At 42.7% G+C, this 20,904-nt stretch overlaps 2 protein-coding genes across 4 annotated transcripts; one reads left to right on the forward strand and one right to left on the reverse strand.

The window, feature by feature from the left end:
* Nucleotides 1–3,123: 3,123 nt before the first annotated feature.
* rbm12ba (RNA binding motif protein 12Ba) lies at nucleotides 3,124–6,764 on the reverse strand. 2 transcript variants are annotated; one of them, XM_042106557.1, is made up of 2 exons: nucleotides 6,609–6,764; nucleotides 3,124–5,321 (listed from the first exon to the last, which is right to left on the reverse strand). In XM_042106557.1, the coding sequence occupies exon 2, from the start codon at nucleotides 5,306–5,308 to the stop codon at nucleotides 3,725–3,727; it is 1,584 nt and encodes a 527-aa protein (XP_041962491.1). In that variant the 5' UTR covers nucleotides 5,309–5,321; nucleotides 6,609–6,764; the 3' UTR covers nucleotides 3,124–3,724. The 2 variants fall into 2 exon arrangements, with proteins under 2 accessions (XP_041962491.1, XP_041962490.1); XM_042106556.1 differs by lacking the exon at nucleotides 6,609–6,764 and adding an exon at nucleotides 5,569–5,709.
* Nucleotides 5,737–19,717, forward strand: tmem67 (transmembrane protein 67). 2 transcript variants are annotated; one of them, XM_042106555.1, is made up of 27 exons: nucleotides 5,737–5,958; nucleotides 6,753–6,841; nucleotides 7,058–7,154; nucleotides 7,383–7,482; nucleotides 8,046–8,115; nucleotides 8,288–8,359; nucleotides 8,524–8,586; nucleotides 8,935–9,089; nucleotides 9,270–9,378; nucleotides 9,469–9,555; nucleotides 10,470–10,535; nucleotides 10,649–10,805; nucleotides 11,483–11,606; nucleotides 11,690–11,795; nucleotides 13,147–13,203; nucleotides 13,396–13,494; nucleotides 13,602–13,700; nucleotides 14,020–14,106; nucleotides 14,941–15,040; nucleotides 16,300–16,580; nucleotides 17,058–17,138; nucleotides 17,341–17,457; nucleotides 17,948–18,064; nucleotides 18,293–18,397; nucleotides 18,541–18,643; nucleotides 18,851–18,993; nucleotides 19,146–19,717. In XM_042106555.1, exons 1-27 carry the CDS (start codon nucleotides 5,766–5,768, stop codon nucleotides 19,224–19,226), a joined length of 2,958 nt encoding a protein of 985 aa, XP_041962489.1. In that variant the 5' UTR covers nucleotides 5,737–5,765; the 3' UTR covers nucleotides 19,227–19,717. The 2 variants fall into 2 exon arrangements, with proteins under 2 accessions (XP_041962489.1, XP_041962488.1); XM_042106554.1 differs by having other exon boundaries at nucleotides 19,178–19,717.
* The last annotated feature ends 1,187 nt before the right edge of the window (nucleotides 19,718–20,904 follow it).

Genomic DNA, 20,904 nt, shown 5'->3' on the forward strand with positions numbered 1-20,904 from the left:
GAGTATGTAATGATCCCAAAACTTAACTTGAAAACTTTAGACATTCTCCATTTATGGACATCTTGACTCCGCCAGCTAAATTCAGAATGTATCACGATTCACGCGCTAGTGGTGTGCTTCCTGAACAACGGTCCGTGTGGAACAATCAGATCCCTGCGCGTATAGTGCGCGTCATAGGAATTTAACGAGGCTTCGAGGCAGGGTTTTTGCCTCGAGTAATTTTTGTAATCGAGTTATTCGAGTAACTCGATGAATCGTTTCAGACCTAATCAGCTGAATAATATTTTTTTTGCTCAACAGAAAAAAAACAGGTCTGAAGGGGCTAGACAGGCTCTGGCAGCTGCTTACAGATACAGTATTTTCAAAGCTCATGCCTCTTTTTTCATAACTCTAATCAAATTCAATGAGGAAGGACATCAAGTTACTTCCTGATAGAGTATTGTGTAAGGTGTGTTTTGCAAAGTGTGATTTATGAAACTCAAAATTGGGTCAAAGGCTGAGAATTAGTTTTGCAGCTGTTGACATGTTTCAGAAATTGTGTGACTTGTGAAGATTTTGGGCGATTTTGCGCGTATCATCGCCAGTAGTAGTTCGTTGACTACTCTCCAGATGAACAGGACAATAGGCCTTTATCACGGCAGCCGAAGTAGGAAGTGAACAGCCCTGCTTCAGCTACCGTGATAAAGGCCTATGGGTTTTAGCAATGAGCACACATTTGCAACTATTTCATCTGCTTACAAAAAGCTAATACTACCCAGCTGTAGCAATTGGATGTCAGAGTGTGAATGTAAGCCCTGATAGAAACTGTAATACACATTTTCCAAAGAGTGGCAGAGATAATCACTTACTTTCTGCTGAAAGACACCTTTGATAGGGGAAAAAAATATTGAACATATTTTAATATGCTTAGTCTGTAAAAGTAGCCTAAAATGGGCTACATGATGTCACACAGACTCTTGGCTTGTGCGTTGTATATTGAATTAAATTAGATGGATGAATTGAATTGGAAATGGAAAATACAAAACGATTCATTATAAGGCAGATCATAATGTAGGCCTACATATATGTTGAATAAAGAACCTTGAATTATATAGATGTGTTACGCCTAATTCATATTGTTTTATATTGTATGAAGAAATGACAGTGGGTCAAAGTTGAGACAAGAAAGTCGTCAAAGTCTTGAGACAAGAGGTGAGTTTTGGATTTGAAACACAGGATGTGGTGAAGTGTATGTAGGAAACAGGAAATGGTACAAATTGTGTTTGTGTGTGTGTGTGTTCTTTCTTCTTTTCCTAGTTATTTCCTTATCTATTTACACATTGCACAGCCATGGAGACAGTGGATAAAGCATTTCACTACATACTCTGTATAATTGTATGTTACAAATACATTTGAATTGAATTTCCTGGCACATGGCTCCATTCATCCTCTCTTCAAAAACTTGAATTCTGCCAGCATCATGAGGAAAAAAAAATAATACCATGCTTTCACCTTAAACTTTTAAAATATTTCCAGGATTTCTCATATAAGAGCCCAGAATGCAATTCTACTTTTAAAGGGAAATGAATGTTCTCACTCTCCACATATCTCCAACAAAGTCTTCAGTTTCCTTGCATAGTTAAGAGTAAAAGAATTGACAGGAACTGGAAGAGACGAGCACTGCAGGAGTCTGTCTAGGCGAGCTGGATCTAGTAGCCAAAGTGTTGAAGCACCCACTTAACCACTCAAGATAACCATGAAACTGTTACCTGGGGGCTGCTGGGGTCAACCAAAGATCCATTGGACCAGAGAGTGACAAAAAAAACACAAGTTCCCACAATCATTACAGTTTTGAGATCAAAGAGGATTAAAGAGATTGACTCCACACTAATGCTAGAGGCATCTAATCTAACATTTTCATGTTTCATTTGTATTATATTGACAGCAAACAACATAGTGGGTTAACTTAATATACTTGATATTATATGATATAAACAAGAAATGACCTAATCTAATTTCTAAACCTTTTGAATGAGTTCTGTAATGCTACAGCATGCATTGCTCACTGGCCATTTCTGAAAACTGTCTAGGCTACTAACCACCAAACTTTGTGTGGAGTAATATGTTACAGTAAGCCCTGAATGAATGAATGCACAAATAACATTTATTTAGAATCTATTTTTTCTAGTGGAGAAATCTAATCTTTGGTAGGGCTCTGCCCCATCTGTCCAAATGGACCAGCCACGCCTTGGGTTAAAGGAAAATTGGTCCAGTCTCGACTTTTCTGACTCGTTTTAAATCGCCTTTGACTACTCAAGAGTGGCTGCCAACAGGCATACTCAAACATGTCCTAAAACAACCCTCAACGTTCGTTTTCAAAACTGTGCATCTCACCGAGTGGTTAGTGGTGTTCTGTCTGTTTCTGTCGTGTTTTATTTGGCATTGTGTAAAATCCCATTGATTTCTGTTGGAAGACTCATTGCACGTTGATATTACTGCGCCATCGTCTATGCTTCAGGTTCAAATATTAAGCGGAAGTTTATACGCGGTTGTGAGGTGTCTGAAAAAATAGTTCCACAATAGCAAATAAGAGGGCTGGAAATCATACATTGCGCCGATATATTTGATTTTAATAATCAACGAACACCACTAACCACTAGGTGAGTTGCACAGTTTTGAAAAAGAACGTTTAAGGGTTGTTTTAGCACATGTTTGAGCATGCCTGTTGGCAGCCACTCTGAGTAGTCAAAGGCGATTCAAAACGAGTCAGAAAAGTCGAGACAGGACCAATCGTCAAAATTCCGGTGTCCACCACTCTAGTTCATCCAAAACAAACCAGAAAAGGGACTCAAAGTGCTAAATACCAGAATTTTCCTTTAAGTCATACCATTTTTGCAGATAAAGCAATGATAAATGATCTCGCCTACTTTAATTTGCCGTAGTACCTATAGTAGTAGTAATAATAGTATAAGAGCTAATTCAGCCTTTCAAACTGGCCTATATTGAAGACAAGATAAATTACAGATTGAGTTGTGTTTATTTTCCTTTCTGTCAATTTGCATTTAAAAAGCTCCTCTCGATCATTGCTTCATACTTTAAATGTCATAAGATGTTTTGGTGTAGGCTAAGGCAATATTGTCAAAGCACAATCATTTTGAACATTTTATTGTCTAACTTACAACTCAACAAAATATATATGAACAAAAATAGTTTACAAACATATAGAACTGTATGGCTAAATATAACTTGTAAAATGTTTTTCCACCCAATTATATTCTTTTGTTGCATCAATCCACATTGACAGCTACAGTATAAGGCATCAGTCTGTAGTAGTGGATACATTCCCAAGACATTATGCTCTCTTGCCACTGGATAAGAACTTAAGACTTTCCATGGTGCCATAGATAGTGCCAGTGCCAGGGCTTTCCGTATATCTTATACCATTCAGCTAATAGTACAAATGCTGCTGGTGCTGTAGTCCACATTTAAAGAGGTGTGAGCAATATATAATATAAAATTAAAATAAAAAATAACTTAAAGTTTCATGTCTTTGGGATTTTCAGTCATTTCAAACAAAAAATAAACAGTGCATTTGCCTGCAGACCTAACAAATCTGATACATTCTTCATAAACACGAGGGGTAAAGCTGCTTTGTGTTTTAGGTGCTGACTTGATTAGGGCTAACATTTAATGTTACCACTGCAGATAAAGCATGTTTGTGCCCACATTTCACCATGAAATGCTATCAATCATTAAGCGACTGTCCTGATAACATGCTGCCCCGCTGTTGAGGGGTGATGAGGGTGAGCAGAATTTCGTTTCCAAGAAAGCTGCCCCTGTGGAGAGAAAGGGTTTCCCTAGCAGTGGCTTCGGTACCAAATAACACGACAGCCTCACCAAGACCGTTCCCCTTGTTATCTCTTAGCAACGTTACATCCTCCTTCGCCACAAGAAACTGCTGAAAAATATCCTGGACTTGCACCAATGACACATCTGCGGGTAAGTTTCTCACGTATACACAGGTTTTACTTAAGCCAGAGTGCGGCCATTTTGGTTTATCCATCATTTTCCTGTTTGAGCACAACTGGGACATCATCTTTTCCCTGGTGATAGATGACACATCCAGAACCAGTGTTCCAAAGCGACTGCCGCTGAGGTTCATGGCAGACACATAATCCTCCACCAGATCAAAAGCAACAAAAGCTGTACTGGTGCGCATGAGGTTTTTATCAAGCAAGTGCTGGACCTTGCTGTTTGGAAGATGGGAACAGCCCAAAAGGGTTTTTATTGCCGTCTTATTCATGCTGGGTTGGAGGTTCCTTACCATTATGTAATATTCTTCGCGCTTCTTTTTGAAAGTCTTTGGGAACTGATCTCCAGAGTGAGGCCTTTTACGTGTTGAAATGCATGCTTCTTTTTGATCCAGGTGTACTTCTGGTGACAAAGTGACTGTTTGGATCTGCTGTGGGGAGCCCTTGGGTTTCATTGTGGCATAGGTCCACTGCTTCACTGTGGCTTTCTTGATCTCCACAGGAAATGTACGAAAGGTTTTCCCATTCCTCTGCAGCCCTACCTCCACCTCGTCCTCGCTGGCTACCTTAACCAGACAACCACGGCGTTCCCCCAAGCGGACATTCACAAGCACCTGTTGAACACAGAGGCCATGGAGAAAATGCCTGATTTCAGCTTTAGTGATAGTGTGTGGCAGCCCATATAGACGCAAGTAACCAGGATTACAGACTGATGCTTCCATTTTCAACTGTTCCTTTTCCACTTTGTCACTATCAGTTGTTGATAGTGACGGACTAAGAGCTGTTGGTGATGGTGAATGACTGGTTTGAGTTGTCTGCGAATTTATAAGAGGTTTGCTGCTATTTGGATCCTCTTTAGTGGATGTTGTTTGTGTTTTCGTTTCCATTCCATTATTAAGAGCAATACACAGGGCTAGCAGCAATGTTGCGGCATCCGGCTGACTATTGCTCAGAGGTTCCACTTTTTCACAAGATTGTTTGGTAGAGTCCACTGACTGGGTTTCAGGGGAATCTTTGAGTTTTGTAGAATCTTGCTTTAGGCTCAAAACCAGTTTTTCCTTCAATTCTGCTGGACTGCTGATATGCAGTGTCACATGTGATCCCTTCAGAACATTTCCAGATCTTCTCATGGCAAGTTGGCCATCTTGTTCTGAAGAAAATATGATAAAGGCCTCTCCCAGATCCCCTCCTGTGATGTGGACAGCACCCTGGGGAATCCATAAACCATGAAAAAATTCGCGAATATCGTCAGCTTCAGCCTCAAAGGTTAGACCCTGCAGACGCAGCACGATGGCCATGGATGGAACGTACCTACAGCGGGAAAACAGAATATTCATAGTTAGACCATAAGTAAACATAAAACAAACAACACAAACCCAATACAGTAGGTCTAATCAAATCCATGTCTTCACTTCCAGAAAGAAAACAATGAGTAGCACGCATGGCTTTTGAACAAAGGTTTAGCCAGTAAATTAGCCTACTTCTCGATATGACCAGAGCCAGAGCCCCCTTATTAGACATTAACGTTATCTGATATGACCTTGAACACTAAACTTACCAACTTTCCAAGTGCACATATACACAATTTAACTAACTTTGTAACGGCTAAATACTTTATTTATTTAACTAAAGCAAGCACCGTCCCTTATGCGTGACTGTCAGCTCTCTGAGGAAAATCGCAGGGCATGTGAGTATGCGTTGGTGGGAGGGGTAGATAGTAGAGGCAAAACAGGAAGTTGTTGTAGTCGCTCTACCATGGCGACGAGGACGCCACAAGCGAATATTTGCAGAGCAACTTTTATCATTTTACTTCAACTAAGTGCTTATTCTGGTCAGCTATTCACAATATCCTTCCAAGGGCCATCAGACTGTGGGAAAGAGAGCGTTTTTGACATCTCAAGTTTATCCTGCATTAAGTGCGGACCAAATCAAGTTCCTAGTAAATCTGGTAGGTGCTCGCTAACCAACCCGCGAAGTTAGCCAATGTGGTTCACGACATGTTAACGTTAGCTAACAGGTTGCTGGTTTGTGGTTTTGTCAGATTAGCCCTCTCAAGATATTTGAATTGACTCTAAAGTTACTTCGTTACAGAAAGGCCCCTGTTTATTTGACAAAGTTGGTTTTATACGTTAAATGATGTTGGCGAGGTATGATCCCTGTCTTGTGCATATATCAGATAACGGTACATGTCAAGCTAATCTTATGATAACTCCGTTAGCATGTTATAATATTAACTTTAACGTCGCATACAACGATGAAAGTTTAAACGTTTCGGCTTGACTGACTGCCATGCTAGCACAATAAATCCATAGCATGCTGGATACTGTTAGCATGTAAGTTACCGTTAGAAATATTGTAACGTTAGCTAACAAGACAACTAACGTTCGTTAATCTCTTTCTCTGTGCGACCACTAACGTTAGTCATACCCTGCACATTCAACAACGCATGGTCATTGTCGCTAGGAAGATAAGTAGCTAAGAAAGAAATCACTGTTTCCGAAATAAATAAATCCCATCATCAATGCAGATTGGGATTGTTAGGTAACATTAACTGAATACTGATTGTAATAAAATACTTCTTAGAAGCTCATGTCAAACCTTAATTTTCGAGGCTGAAGAGACCCGACACGGATTTTCTGTGATATGACAGGTGGATTTTACATTATTGCGTTTGACTGTTGTTGTCATAGCTTTAACGGCATCGTCCTGTCACAAGAGCTGATGGACTTTTCTCTCACGCAGGTCTGAGCTGTGAGTGCCAGGTTGGGTATCGTGTGCTTGTCAGCAATGGCGCTTCGGTTGCCTGTCAACGATGTCCCGAATCAAAACCGGTAACAACACATTGAACTTTAATTTGAAGCTAATAGCTTCCACCGTAAAAGGTGCCTATTAGTCGTGGTAGCTAATAGGCTACTTTTATGCCTATGTATTTTGCTGCGGCTCTCACAGTAAAAGTATTCCAGTCATTCAGTCTGGCTATCTAACAGAAGAGAGAATGAGATGCAGACACGGATGTGTAGTATGCTGACTTGTGTGTTGCACTGCAGGTGGTGACACAAGATGGCTATGGCTGTATTCGTTGTCCTGAACCTGGTGCCATTGGAGAAGATGGCACCTGCATCTGTCCTGCTAACCACATCCTGGGTGAGAAAGTCAGGGACACAGATATGCTAGAGTATTTGTCAAGTCTGAGAGAGAGAAAAAATTAGCTAATTCTGAGTGAGGTCATGTTCCTATAGATATTGGTCAGGTACTGGCAATATTGCAGGAATGTCTCAATAGACATATCATATCAATGTACCGGTATACAAGATACATCTTGCCAGCAGTTTGTAACACAGGGTTATGTTTGTGTGCCTGTGTTTTTTTTAGTGGAGAGAGACCACAGGGGAAACATTCAAGAAGAGGCCACCTGTGAGCTCTGCATCAACTCCGATCCTGCCTTATCGGCCCCAGATTCCACAGGAAGCAGGTAACACCCTAGCCTGGTTTACAGATCCACTGCTTTGTTTCACCTCGTGAAGTGAGTCTGGCCTCTCACAACTGGGAAACGTTTCCAACTCTAGCACCATAACGGGTGTAGACCTTTAATACTTCCTACTTTGCCTAACAAACTGATAATGAACTGCATCGGCAGTCAGGAGACAAAGTATTTAGGCCTACCTTTGCTGTACAGAAATGTATATATTCACATACACACAAGAAACTAGTCATCCTCTCTCATCTCTGTTTGGCCCAGCACCTTGGATGTCCAATGGAAATGTTAATGTATTGTCAGATATCAGACTAATATCAGGGCCAGGCTAGTAACACTCTGCAAAACAACCTGTATTGTTAATCGAAAGGTTGTCTGTTGGAGTGGAAGTGGAAGATCTGTGGTTGGTCTGTAGTTATTATTACTGACAGTACAATTTATACAGTCATTTATGTTTCATTTAACATTACAAGCTTCAAAGATACTATGCGAATGTATGCTGATTTGCTATGGAAATGCCAGAGGAGTGTATGTTGTTGATGGTGTGCTGTCTCTGGTAGGTGTGTGAGATGCCATGACTCATTCATTAACACATCCCTGTCCTGCCTGTGTGGAGGCTCCAACATCCTGGTAAGATAGAGAGGCATACTGCACCTCATGTTATGTAGATTTTATCATGTAGTGAGAAAAGCACAATGTGTTGTTTTCTATTTTTGGATTTTGTGTTTTGTTGTATAATTAATTTGTTGTTGGCTGTGCTCTCTTTAATATGCTGAGTGTTTATGGATGTTGTGCGTTGTAGGCTGGAGGGCTGTGTCTTCCCCCAAATAGCCTCCCTACCACTGTGGTTGCCAGTGTCAACTTTGCTCAACTGGTAAGGGCACTGTGCAGGAATCTGTTGATAACATACAGCTTTGCTAAATAAATAGCTAGTGCTAAATGTATGTAACATTGAATATTCATTTTGTGTGTGTCTCTGTGTGTGTGTGTGTGTGTGTGTGTGTGTGTGTGTGTGTGTGTTAAAAATATCCTCTACAGGCTCTTCCTGTTCAGTCTGTGTGGTTCTCCAGTTTTCTCTACTCCTCAGCAGCAGCTTGTTTGGTAAACTTGTGTCTATAATATAATATAATATAATTAAATATTAGATAAAATTGTCTGCTAAACTATGACCGTAACCATTATAATTATGATATATATAATATAATATGATCATGATGTGATTTATGATTTCATATAATATTTTGAATATGATGATAATATAATTATAGTATAATATAATATAATAATGTAATATTACTTATTAATATCCTTTATTAACATGTGTGCATGTGCATAGATTATTCATAGATACACACTAACCTCAAATAAGGACAAGAGTAATCAGATATGCCATGGTAGAATAGTTTTGATGATGGCTGCTCTAGTGACCCTGTTGCTGCTCTGCTGTAGTTGTTCTCTAACAGGAGCTCGTGTCAGGTGCTGGGGAACATGTGTGTGATGAACATGTACTCCTCCAGCAGCGTGACCAATGATGCATGTGGGCTCTACAACACTATATTCAGAACCACGGCGGCTCAAGGACACTCCCAGGACATCACACATTGGTACAAACAGTGCATATGCTATAGAAATCACTGGATATGCACACACAGTGCTCTCCTTAACACACACACGCACACGCACGCACACACACACACACACACAAAAGTACTCAAGTAGAAACTAATGATGTATAGATAGATTTGTATGGTGTATACTAAGTATGATTGGTGTGGTTTGTGCAGGAGAATGAACATGCCCTGGCTGTATTATGGCGATCAGCCTGGTTTGGCATCACGTGTGTTACGAGCTGAACCACTCCCTATTGGCTATAGTTTCAGAGGACCTAATCAGGTACGATTATTAGTGCAATAGCCACAAAGGAAGCTGTTGTCACACTTTTACCTACCTAAAGATTTTTGTGTGTGTATCCTTTCTCTCTAGAACACACAGATTGAGCTCATTGCTGCTGTCTACAATGCTGGAGGACTTTTCTTACGATGGGAAAACCTTACAAGAGGAGCTCTACAGGTATGAAGTAGCACACACACACATACACATATTGCATATTTTATGAATTAGTCCGTTTAAACTTTTAAGGAGGCACATAACAAATCACAACCCAACAACAAGAGGAGAGCTGAATTAGAAGTCAGCTGACCAGATGGGGGGAGGTTGATGGATTGTCACTTCCTGAAGGTTTGACCCCTGACCTGACTATTTCAGGCTCCTCTTCTCACGTTACTCCTCTCTTCTTTGCCCCCATTTCTTTGTCGCCCATTATCTGCCCTTTATTGCTGTTTACTCATTTTAAAGTGTTAAGATAAAAAGTATTGGAACAGGCTGCATACAGTCAAACATTACTGTTTAAATACACTATCAGTTACCTGGCAACCTATATGCATTTTGTATAGCATTTTGTATAGCAATCACGCATTTTCACACCAAAGTATGGCAGTATGATTTTTTTACTTAAAACTGCGTGCGTGCGTGCGTGCGTGCTTAAAGCCCAGGGCTGGGAGGCACTCTCACAAAAAAAAATAAAATAAATTTGCACTTTCAGGAACACATTGGATCAAATTTAGATAGATATCCGATATTAAAGATGGCTTCGCTATCCAAAATGTATCTTGCGTGTTTGGCTATGTCTGTTTTTGGCTGCATGCGTGAAGGCCCACGTGAGCATTTGTTTTTCTCGGCTCGAGGTGCTTCTCAAAACATATCTTCAAGGTTGCCACAACTTGGCAGGCCTGCACTATGGGCAGATTCCTCTCATTCCTCAGATGGTCCTGCAGGATTGTATGTATTGTGTTTTCCAATGAGAAATCTCTGAGCCACTGGGAAATAATGTTACTGATCAGCAACCCTGGATAATGTCTGTCATACTCTGAAAGTGACTTAATGAAAACCTCCCCTTTTTTCACACTTTTTGCTCCATTTTCTAGCTCTGCCCTGACACAGTCATCAGGCAACAAGCTGCTTACACCTTTGGGACCGCTTACAAGCAAAGTGTGAGTCTTAAAATACACACACACACATGTCTTATACCACACATGCCAAACATTTCAGTGACAGTGATGCTTATTCCTCATTCTGCGTGTGTTTGTTTGGGTTTGGGTGTCAGTGTGTGCTGCCTATTACGGAGATGCTGGCCCGTTTCCCTGAGCCCTTGTTCTATGACGTCTTCCTGGTGCTGAGGTCCTCTCAGGGAGAAAGGCGTCTTGTGGCCCTGCCTGTTCTAAACCTCAACCTACAGTTCAATGGACAGTTTATCAATCAAGGTGATGATGTTCTCACACCTAACACACATTTATGCAGTGAACAGTGAACTAATGAGTTAAACCTAATTAATGGTGTGTGTGTGTGTGTGTGTGTGTGTGTGTGTGTGTGTGTGTGTGTGTGTGTGTGTGTGTGTGCGCGTGCGCGTGTGTGTGTGTGTGTTTCCAGGCTCAGCAGTTTGTGTCTGTGCTGCTGCCGTTGCCTCAGCAGGAGGAGAGTTTTGTGTGTGAGAAAGTGTTGATCCAATGTTAATCCAATGTAGCTAGAGCAGGTAAAACTAGAGACTGACTTGCGAAAGAGTAGTTCTTTATTCTAGATGTTACAGAAGAGTTCTGGTACCTCTGCTCTACGAACAGCACGGCACAATGTTGCAAAGTGAAGCCAAGACAATAAACAGATCTAGAACATATGGTTAGATATAATGACAGAATATACATTCCTGTCTGGGGTCAGATTGGGGGGGGGGGGGGTAGTGATAATTAGATGTGTCTTGTGGGCTGAGCCATTAGTACACCATTTGGCATTCTGTCTGCTTATAATAAACACTTTGTCTTAGTCGTTTCTGTGGCTTAGACAAAAAGACAAGAGAAAGTATTTAAAAGACCAATATCAATGTTCAACAGTCCAACAACAGTTCAACAGTAACCGCGGTGTACTGTACTGTATGTCTGTGCCATAGGCTCCAACATAAATAACTGGTACCTGACGCGCAGGCTGATGATCGTGGACACACTGAGTGGGCGAGAGAAGAGTTTGAGTGCCACCCCCAGAGTCCTGCGCGTGGCCACAGACATCAGGATCGGGTGAGACAGCGGGCCGGCCGTGGTCATCATGTGGGGAGCTGACGTGGCGGTGGCGGTGCTGACTGTGTCCTGCTCTGTCACAGGTTCCAGCTGGTGCCACTGACGCAACGGGGGGAGGTGTATCCCCCTCTCATCACGGTCTCCTACACAGACGTCCTCGTCACAGAGCCACTCACACAGACCGTCTCTGTGAGTCAGTTCATTCCCCGTCATTTTAAAGTGTTAGAAGCACAGTACATTTGTGAGGGTGTCCTAAGATGCTCACTTTAATGTGCACATTTGTTTTACTTATATATTTACATATTTAAAAAATATATAGATATACTGTATTACTGTACCCAGCAGTACAACTGTATGCTACAATGCATAGAACATTAATTGTACTGTGTGTTAAGTGAATAGTATATATATATTTTTTATATTGCCTGTCATGTAGAATTCTGATCAACTGAGCCAAACTCAGAATGATTTTGACAAAGTGAAAGAATACTGAAGAAGTGTAGCTTTAAATTCAATTAAGACTCAGGTCAGGTCACCTGTACTAATAAATAACTGCCTAGTTCTTCCATTTAGGCTATTTACTTACTTTAACCTCTGACTCCACTAACCAGACATTCCTTATAGTTTACTTACATTTCCTGACCTCTGACCCTTAGGAATGCACCTACTCCTAACTCTGCTTGTTTTCACTTAAACCATTCTTCCGTTTCCATACACTAAGGATACTAACCATTCTTCCGTTTCCATACGCTAAGGATACTATACTATAATATAGTTAGCTAAGGAGACTATAATTTAGTTTCACAAAATAATGATGTTACACAAAATAAAGATACTACATAAAAGATACTACATGCCCTCCCGTATTAAAGGTTGTATCAGCGATTGCAAGCCCAAACATAAATGATCACATTCATCTAATCTTTCCTCACGATTCGCTAGCTGCCTGCCCCATAAACATGCCATCAAAAAAAAAAACAGTGCTACCAACCACTCAAAACCAAAATAAATAGTGTTCCAACCAATCACCAACGAGATGCGCGTTTAGGAGCGTTTCAATTGCACGGGAGGGAGGGGGAGGGAGTAGCGAGCTAGCTCTCTTTTGTTTGAATGTCAACAGAAGTGACGTTACAACGCCATCGCTGATACAACCTTTAATGTGTGACCATGCTTATATAGAATATAATGTCCTTTTTTGTTGCTTGATGTCCTTTTTTGTTGCTTGTTCCTTCGGATACGATGTTTAAACCGAGGTCCTGAATACTGTGGTCATTTAAGATCGAATGACACCCGGTGTCCTGGCTAAATTCCCAGGCCCCCTAATCATCCCCCAGTGTAATTGACTCATTCATTCATTCATTCATTCTCTCGCGCATAATGGCTACCGTGCATCACCCAGGCAGGTTCTACACACTGGTGGTGGTCAGTGAGGTGGCTCTGCACTTTGGGTGCCTTGAAAAGTGCTATAGCAATGCGTTGTTGTTGTTGTTGCTGTTGTTGCTGTTGCCTGTATGATTTAATATGTGACTGGGATTTGTAGGTGGCCTTCTCCATGGAATATGAGATGGATCAAAATGAGGCCCAAGTGAAGACTGATGTGAGTGGTGTCTGTGTGTGCGTGTGTGCGTGTGTGTGTGCGTGTGTGTGTGTGTGTGCGTGCGTCTGTGTGTGCGTGCGTCTGTGTGTGCATCTGCAGTATTTTGTGTCATTTCTATATTTCAGGGTTGGTATGATACCCTAAAGTATGACATGTGACAAAGTTTCTTAATGATGTGTGTATGTGGGGCAGATTGCTCTAGGTGTTTTAGGTGGTGTAGCTGTGATTTATGCCCTGGTGAAGACCGCAAGCTGGAAGAGAAGAATCATGTCTCAGATAATTGATCTGGAGGTAAACAACTCCTCTTCACAGGCTTGGACCACAGTACTCGGCTGTATACGACTGCTGACATTTTTATTTTTTTTTAACTTGTGTTTCTCTGTTTGTGTCTTCATCAGACCATTCTGAAGTTTCTGGTGTTCTACGCTGGAGATTTGGCCAATGTCTTCTTTGTTATCACCGTGGGAACTGGCCTGTACTGGCTCATTTTCTACAAGGTGTGTGAATGTGCAGTGTACTGTGCCCACGAGTGCATGTATTGGTGTGACTTTATATTACAGAGGCCCTTGTGCCTAGTTTTGCCATCTTAATTTTTCTTTCTTTTTTCCTCTTCTGCTTTAAAAATTCTCTGCATGTTCTCTCCAGACACTGGAGGCAAGTGGGGATTTCCCTTCTCTTTGATTCTTTGTGTCTCTTAGTCTCTAAGCTGTGTTTCTTTTCTTCCTCTTTTTCAGCCTCAAAAGTAAGGGGCAATAACTAATAACAAAGTGTGTGTGTGTGTGTCTGTGTGTTGTGTTTGTGTGTGTGTGTTTCCAGGCTCAGCAGTTTGTGTCTGTGCTGCTGCCGTTGCCTCAGCAGGAGGAGAGTTTTGTGACATACGTGGGCTGTGCCTTTGGTTTCAAGGTGAGAACACCTGCCCTAACAGCTCATTTGCACCAAATCCCTCTCCATCAGGTTGTGTCTGTGTGGCGTTTTTGCTCTGTCCTCTGTTTTGTGTTGTTGTATTGCGTTTCCTTGTGAGTGTGCACACCATGTACTTCCTCTCCTTTCCTCCTCAGTGTGTACTGCGCATAGTTAATATTGCATTTAATGATTTGTCACAGTGTTTTAGCTGTCAAAAATAGAAGTTTTGCAGGTGGTGACTGACTTCTGGCCTGGAACCAGTGGTTATAACCTTGATATAGGGAAGCCAAGATTTTTTTGTTTTCCCCCTCGAGACCAAAACAGGAGAAACAAGCGACCTTAATGGCCATTGAACTGTTTTCAGGAGTGACCAGAAGCAGCATCCATAAAAGATAAAGAATAAAGAGACTTGGTGCCTATTTGAAGCGGAGCCGAGTGTAGCTCCATTTCCCAAATGCTTCTGAAACGTGCCGCTGAGCAGCTGGTGGCAAAACAAACACTGACCAGAGTGGTGGCTATCAGCTCCCTCAATGTGTCGCCGAGGCATGAACAAGACAGATCTGGTGGAAAGCAATTCTTGGTCCATAACACAGTCAGCAGTCTACAGCCACTCCCCCTGGTGGTCAAACTGTATGTGCTCACCTACTCACTGGAGCTCACAGTCGCATGGAATGCTCAGCTGTCCTGTCCAATTAACAATTCAGTATCTCCTTCACAGAGTGTTGAGGTCTGTGTCTGTCTTTAGTTTAGTTTAGTTTAGTATAGTTTAGATGGGTGGTACCTACCCTCTTTGTGTAATCCCTCACTCTGCTCTCCTCTCCTTATGGTCTCTAGGCAGTGCAGTTCCTCCATAAGCTTGTGCAGCAGCTCACGGTGGATATCTTCTTCATAGACTGGGAGAGGCCACGCAGCAAATCACTCAAACTAGTGGAGGGTGAGCTCTTTTATTGTCCTCTGCTAATAGATCTCTTTTATTGCCCTCTGCTAATAGATCTCTTTTATTGCCCCCTGCTAATAGATCTCTTTTATTGTCCTCTGCTAATAGATCTATTTTATTGTCCTCTGCTAATAGATCTCTTTTATTGCCCCCTGCTAATAGATCTCTTTTATTGGCCTCTGCTAATAGATCTATTTTATTGTCCTCTGCTAATAGATCTCTTTTATTGCCCCCTGCTAATAGATCTATTTTATTGGCCTCTGCTAATAGATCTCTGTTTGTTTTGTTTTCGTGAGATTTCTGGGTAAAGTTTACTATTTATTATGAGATCCATCTCTACCACGGAATGCGGCTGTTTCTGCGTGTAGGAAATGACACACAGACTGATTTCGGTATTTTTCTACTCTTTAAATAGCCTAGCGTTCAGGTTCTGAGTTGCTGTGCGCCATAGCTTTGCAATGCCTTTAGCAATGATACGTTTGTCTAGACTCCAGTTCTATCTGAATGAATAGGGTATTATTATGGTCTGAGCCTTACGTTACACAGTGGGGCCGCCGCTGTGTTATTTCCAGTGTGATCTCCCCATAGCTACCCAGGCTACTGGATGAATACGCCATGTGCTGTATGTGTGAACTGTTTGGTAACTGTGTGTGTGTGTTTGTATGTATGATCTGTTTGGTAACTGTGTGTGTGTTTGTATGTATGATCTGTTTGGTAACTGTGTGTGTGTGTTTGTATGTATGATCTGTTTGGTAACTGTGTGTGTGTTTGTATGTATGAGCTGTTTGGTAACTGTGTGTGTGTTTGTATGTATGAGCTGTTTGGTAACTGTGTGTGTGTGTTTGTATGTATGAGCTGTTTGGTAACTGTGTGTGTGTTTGTATGTATGATCTGTTTGGTAACTGTGTGTGTGTGTTTGTATGTATGAGCTGTTTGGTAACTGTGTGTGTGTGTTTGTATGTATGAGCTGTTTGGTAACTGTGTGTGTTTGTATGTATGAGCTGTTTGGTAACTGTGTGTGTGTGTGTGTGTGTGTTTGTATGTATGAGCTGTTTGGTAACTGTGTGTGTGTGTTTGTATGTATGAGCTGTTTGGTAACTGTGTGTGTTTGTATGTATGAGCTGTTTGGTTACTGTGTGTGTGTGTGTGTGTGTGTGTGTGTGTGTGTGTTTGTATGTATGAGCTGTTTGGTAACTGTGTGTGTGTGTTTGTATGTATGAGCTGTTTGGTAACTGTGTGTGTGTGCTGGTGGCCAGGAGGCGGTGAGGGGAGGAGCGTGGCGGCGCCGGTCAGCATCTGGAGGACCTACTTTGTGGCCAACGAGTGGAACGAGATCCAGACGCTGCGTAAGATCAGCCCCACGTTCCAGGTGCTGAGCGTGCTCTTCCTGCTGGAGGTGATGGGCTTGTCCAGCCTGGCCCTCAGGGAGCCGTCGCCGACGCTGCACCGGCCGCCACACGCCTACGCCCCCGCACACAGCCAGGTGCTCCGCTTCGGCCTGGCCTCCTGCCTCTGGCTCCTGGTGGGGCTGCTCCAGGTATGGATGGAGATGAGTGAACAAACACACACACACGTTCACACACACCACAGAGTATGGTGCTCTCATCTCATGTACCCCTACATGATGTCATTAGCTGGGTAGTTGAGGGAAATAGGGCACACAAGCCTCAGGATCCACACTTCATCCCTCTGTGCTGCACACCTGGGCTACTTTATCCTAAAAGGTGATATGACATGACTCCAAGGGTAATAAGGAAGATAATTTGCAATCGTCCATTTCCATGATAGAGGCATCAGACTACAGAGGTGGCTGTTGTATGCACAGTATATTGAAACCCTACAACAGCACGGGTCCATGAAGGCTGTAGAGGCTTGAACTGACCTCAGATACACACAGCTGTGCCCACATCGCTGTCATATTGAGACAATGTGTCAGTCAGAAGAATGAGGATCTGAGATAACCTCCCTACTTCTCTGGGTGGGTCTGTGTTTGTTTGTGTTTGTGTGTCTGCAGGTGGTGTTCTTCACTGTTTTTCACGAGCGCTTTGTTGAGGATAAGATTCGTCAGTTTGTGGATCTCTGCTCCATTAGCAACGTGAGTCTGAGCACATGATGGGTGTCATAGCGGCCTGTGTTTCACACTCTTTGTTTTTGAACATTGGGTTCTGTAAATGATTTGAAAATGTGATCTCTATTTGTTGAACTGTGTGTGTGTGTGTGTGTGTGTGTGTGTGTGTGTGTGTGTGTGTGTGTGTGTGTGTGTGTGTGTGTGTGTGTCTCACACATTCATGGGCTAGATCTCTGTCGTGGTGCTGCCCCACCGTTGCTTTGGTTACTACATCCACGGTCGCTCTGTCCACGGCCACGCTGATACCAACATGGAGGAGATGAACGCTAACCTGAAGAGAGAGGCGGTAAGCCAAAGTGTGTGTGTGTGTCTGTGTGTGTGTGTCTGTGTGTGTGTGGCTGTGTGTGTGTGTGTGTGTGTGTATGTCTGTGTGTGTGTGTGTGTGTGTGTGTGTGTGTGTGTGTGTGTATGTCTGTGTGTGTGTGTGTCTGTGTGTCTATGTGTGAGTTGGAATGAAATATATCCAGAAATGCAGTGAAAGCATGTATCGGTCCTGCGTCCTGAGTTGCATAACTGAAAAGTCTAGTTGTTAGTTTATGTAGGAGAGAAACCTAATCCTTACAATGTTCACTGCTAATTGTTTTTCATGTTTGTGTCCTCATAACACACAGGAAAATGCAAATTTTCTACCCTACCTATGAAGAGCACTAATATTAAACTTTAACTATGACATATGTTTGTGTTCACTATACACCGATATCACTTTTAAGCCTTGAAATATACCACTGTGCACTGGGCTCATGGTGCTCTCTACTCCACGTCTGCGCTGTATGCAGGATAATCTGTGTGGCCAGAGGGGCCTGCTGCCAAACTCAGACACTCAGACCTTCCAGATCGCCATCACTGACCGCCTACGTAATCAGTATGACCGCATCCTGGACCCTCTCAGCCGAGTAAGACTCAAAATACACACACACACACACGCACACACACACACACAGGCACCTGCACACACACACACACAGGCACCTGCACAACTGCACGGCGTGTACACACACACACACACACACACACACACAGGCACCTGCACACACACACACACACACACACACACACACACACACACGCAGCAATACTTCACAGTACAAATTCACAATCTCTCTTAATCAACCTGTCTACAGAGAAATGGCCCCTCAAGGCTGTTGGATGCCTCTTCCAATCCATTTGAGCAGAGCACGAAGGTGTACCACACCATGAACCGCTTCCTCAGCTCCATCATCGAGCATGTGAGTGGAAGGGCCACTGGTCAGCAGATGGATGGACATATGAGGGGGGCTTCTGATCAGTGCTGATGGATGGGTTGTTTTCATGTTGTGTGGAAAGGCTGGTGCTGAGTGGTGCCGTGAGCTGTGTTATTGTGCCCCTGCAGGCACACCGGGAGATGGATTACATCGTCCGGGACAAGCTCCTGTTTGAGAGGGTCATCGGGATGGAGTTCATGGAACCAAACGAGAAGAGCATTTTTTACAATGGTAGTCATTCCTCACCAACAAAAAATATTGCAATATTGCAATCTGTGTGCACTTAATTTTGTGTGTGTGTGTGTGTGTGGTGTGGGGGGGGGGGGGGGGGGGGGGGGGGTTGTAGAAGTTAAAGAAATAGGAGTCAGATTAATCATTAATCTCTAGATAACTTTGTTTGTTGTGTGCATGTCTGTGTTTGCGCCTGTGTCTGTGAAGATGAGTCTCACTCGTTCAGCGATGTGCTGTTCTATGGGAATGAAGCGACTCTTCTTATTTTTGACACACTCTTCTTCTGTGTGGTGGACCTGGGCAGCCAGAACTTCATCCTCGCTGCTGCACTCACCTACCTACAGCAGATGGTCAGTATTGTTATGTGTTGAAATGCTCTATTAAACCTGCTTCATATTGGTTTAACCTGCCAACCTTGTCTCATTCTTCCATTTCCCTCCCTTATACCGATATATATAAACCATGATATGACAAGCTTTGTTTTTTTTATATATATATATAGGTATTTCGTCTCATCCGTGATGTACTTGGCAGGAGGAATTTGGCTGTGAAAACTTTGGTGGACAAGCGGTTCCTCATCTGATGTTTCTCAAACTCCATCCTGGTACCATAATGCCTTACAGCAGTATGCTATGATTCTGTTCCAGAATCTCAACTAGAAAGCAAATGCTAGCAAAAGCTATGCGCTAACTCTACACTTACTGAGAGTTGGAAGGTGGCCAGGTTAGTGTGCCTCAAGCCTGGCGTCCAGCAGGTGTAGGGGATGTCCAAGCTGAGGCCACCCCTTCTCTGCATCGATGGTGGAGGCCAATCGCAGCGTTAAGGGCTGGTTCCACCTGACCGGCCAGCCTGGCTTTGTATTTACATTCCCCACCATGGTGCCAGGTCACTGGGCAGCTCTGTTACAAAGCCACCATCCCACCAGTCCACCAGTGTTGTTGTTTGTCTTCTTTTGAAATTACATGCTTGTTTGTTGTGTTTTATGAACTGTGCTCTTTTAATGTATTTGCTATTGTAGAGTTGTGTACATGTTTACACGTTAAGGAATAAAAGAGATGTTTTTTTATTACTAAATTACTTGTAGTCCCAATTGTTATTTCTGTTTTGTCAGTGCAGCATTGACACAGTCATTCCATTGCAAAGGATTCTATTAGACTTTGGTAACCTGGGCAATGTTGGAGAAAGGGAACATTAGCCTGAAGAATGGGGCCCAGGTAGCATGGCTGGACCATCAGCACAGGTTTCACTATACATACTAGTAAGTGGTAGAAAATCTTTCCGATAGCTGAAGTGAAAGATTATCTGAGCATGTACAGAGTTCAGCGTCAAATTTGGTCAGGTAGGGCCTAATATTCATTAGGTTTTAAAGTGTAAAGTGGCTCGACTGCAAAATTCATAGAGGGTCCTAATTTAAATAACATATAAATAACATAACCGTAACAATTAAGCATGTCATTTGTATTCTCTGAAGTTGTGGACAGGTCCACTATCCCATGTTTTTTTGGCAGATGTGCAACTTTGTCTTTTGTCAGTTTTGGATTTTGTATCACTTGACAACATGGACTGAGTCAAACATTTCTACACATTCATCAGCTAGCTGGCTAACAAATAAGCCAAGCTAAGCAGTAGTAGGAATGGTTCTTCATGACCTAAGTTTTATGGGTGAAAAGGGGCATCATCTGTAGATATTAATTTTTAAAATGATAAAACTCAACTTTATAATTTTAAGCAAATTATTTTGCGGACCCCTTGACTATGGGTCGCGGACACTGGTCACGGACTCCAAGGGGTCCCCGGACCCCACTTTGAGAACCACTGGGGTAGAGGGTGTAGTTAGGATGAATTGTATCAGAAGTCTGCCAGGTTAGACCAGTGGCAACCAGTCTTTGTAGACCCTTAGTGTTTACGATGAATGTCCTGTAGTAGAGCAATACTTCATACTGGAGCTCAGAAGAATCCAGAGTTGAGGTCATTTTTTTTTTTGGCCTTTTTATGCCTTTAATGACAGGACAGTGAAGAATGACAGAAAGCGAGCGGGAGAGAGTCGTGGTGGGATCCGGAAAGGACCACGGGGCGGGAATTGAACCCGGGTTGCCGGCGTACGGTGCAGGTGTCGCGCCACGGCTGGGGCCGTTGAGATCATTTTTGAAGAGCTTTAAGTGTTCAGGCCACATGTCTGCTGAGCAGCTGTTGGTGGTGGAGAGAGAGAGAGAGAGAGAGCAGAAGGTTCTAAAAGGACATCTTCCTGCTAGTCTTGCCAA

This window comes from Alosa sapidissima, chromosome 10, assembly GCF_018492685.1.
Source record: "Alosa sapidissima isolate fAloSap1 chromosome 10, fAloSap1.pri, whole genome shotgun sequence".
Lineage (NCBI taxonomy): Eukaryota > Metazoa > Chordata > Actinopteri > Clupeiformes > Clupeidae > Alosa > Alosa sapidissima.

Bases quoted from the DNA above. Each gene is read 5' to 3' on its own strand.
- rbm12ba (XM_042106557.1), bottom strand. From the start codon at position 5,308: ATGGCCATCGTGCTGCGTCTGCAGGGTCTAACCTTTGAGGCTGAAGCT.
- tmem67 (XM_042106554.1), top strand. From the start codon at position 5,766: ATGGCGACGAGGACGCCACAAGCGAATATTTGCAGAGCAACTTTTATC. The intron at 8,360-8,523 runs GTAAGGGCACTG...TATCCTCTACAG, and splicing joins GTGTCAACTTTGCTCAACTG to GCTCTTCCTGTTCAGTCTGT. The intron at 18,994-19,177 runs GTCAGTATTGTT...TGTACTTGGCAG, and splicing joins TCACCTACCTACAGCAGATG to GAGGAATTTGGCTGTGAAAA.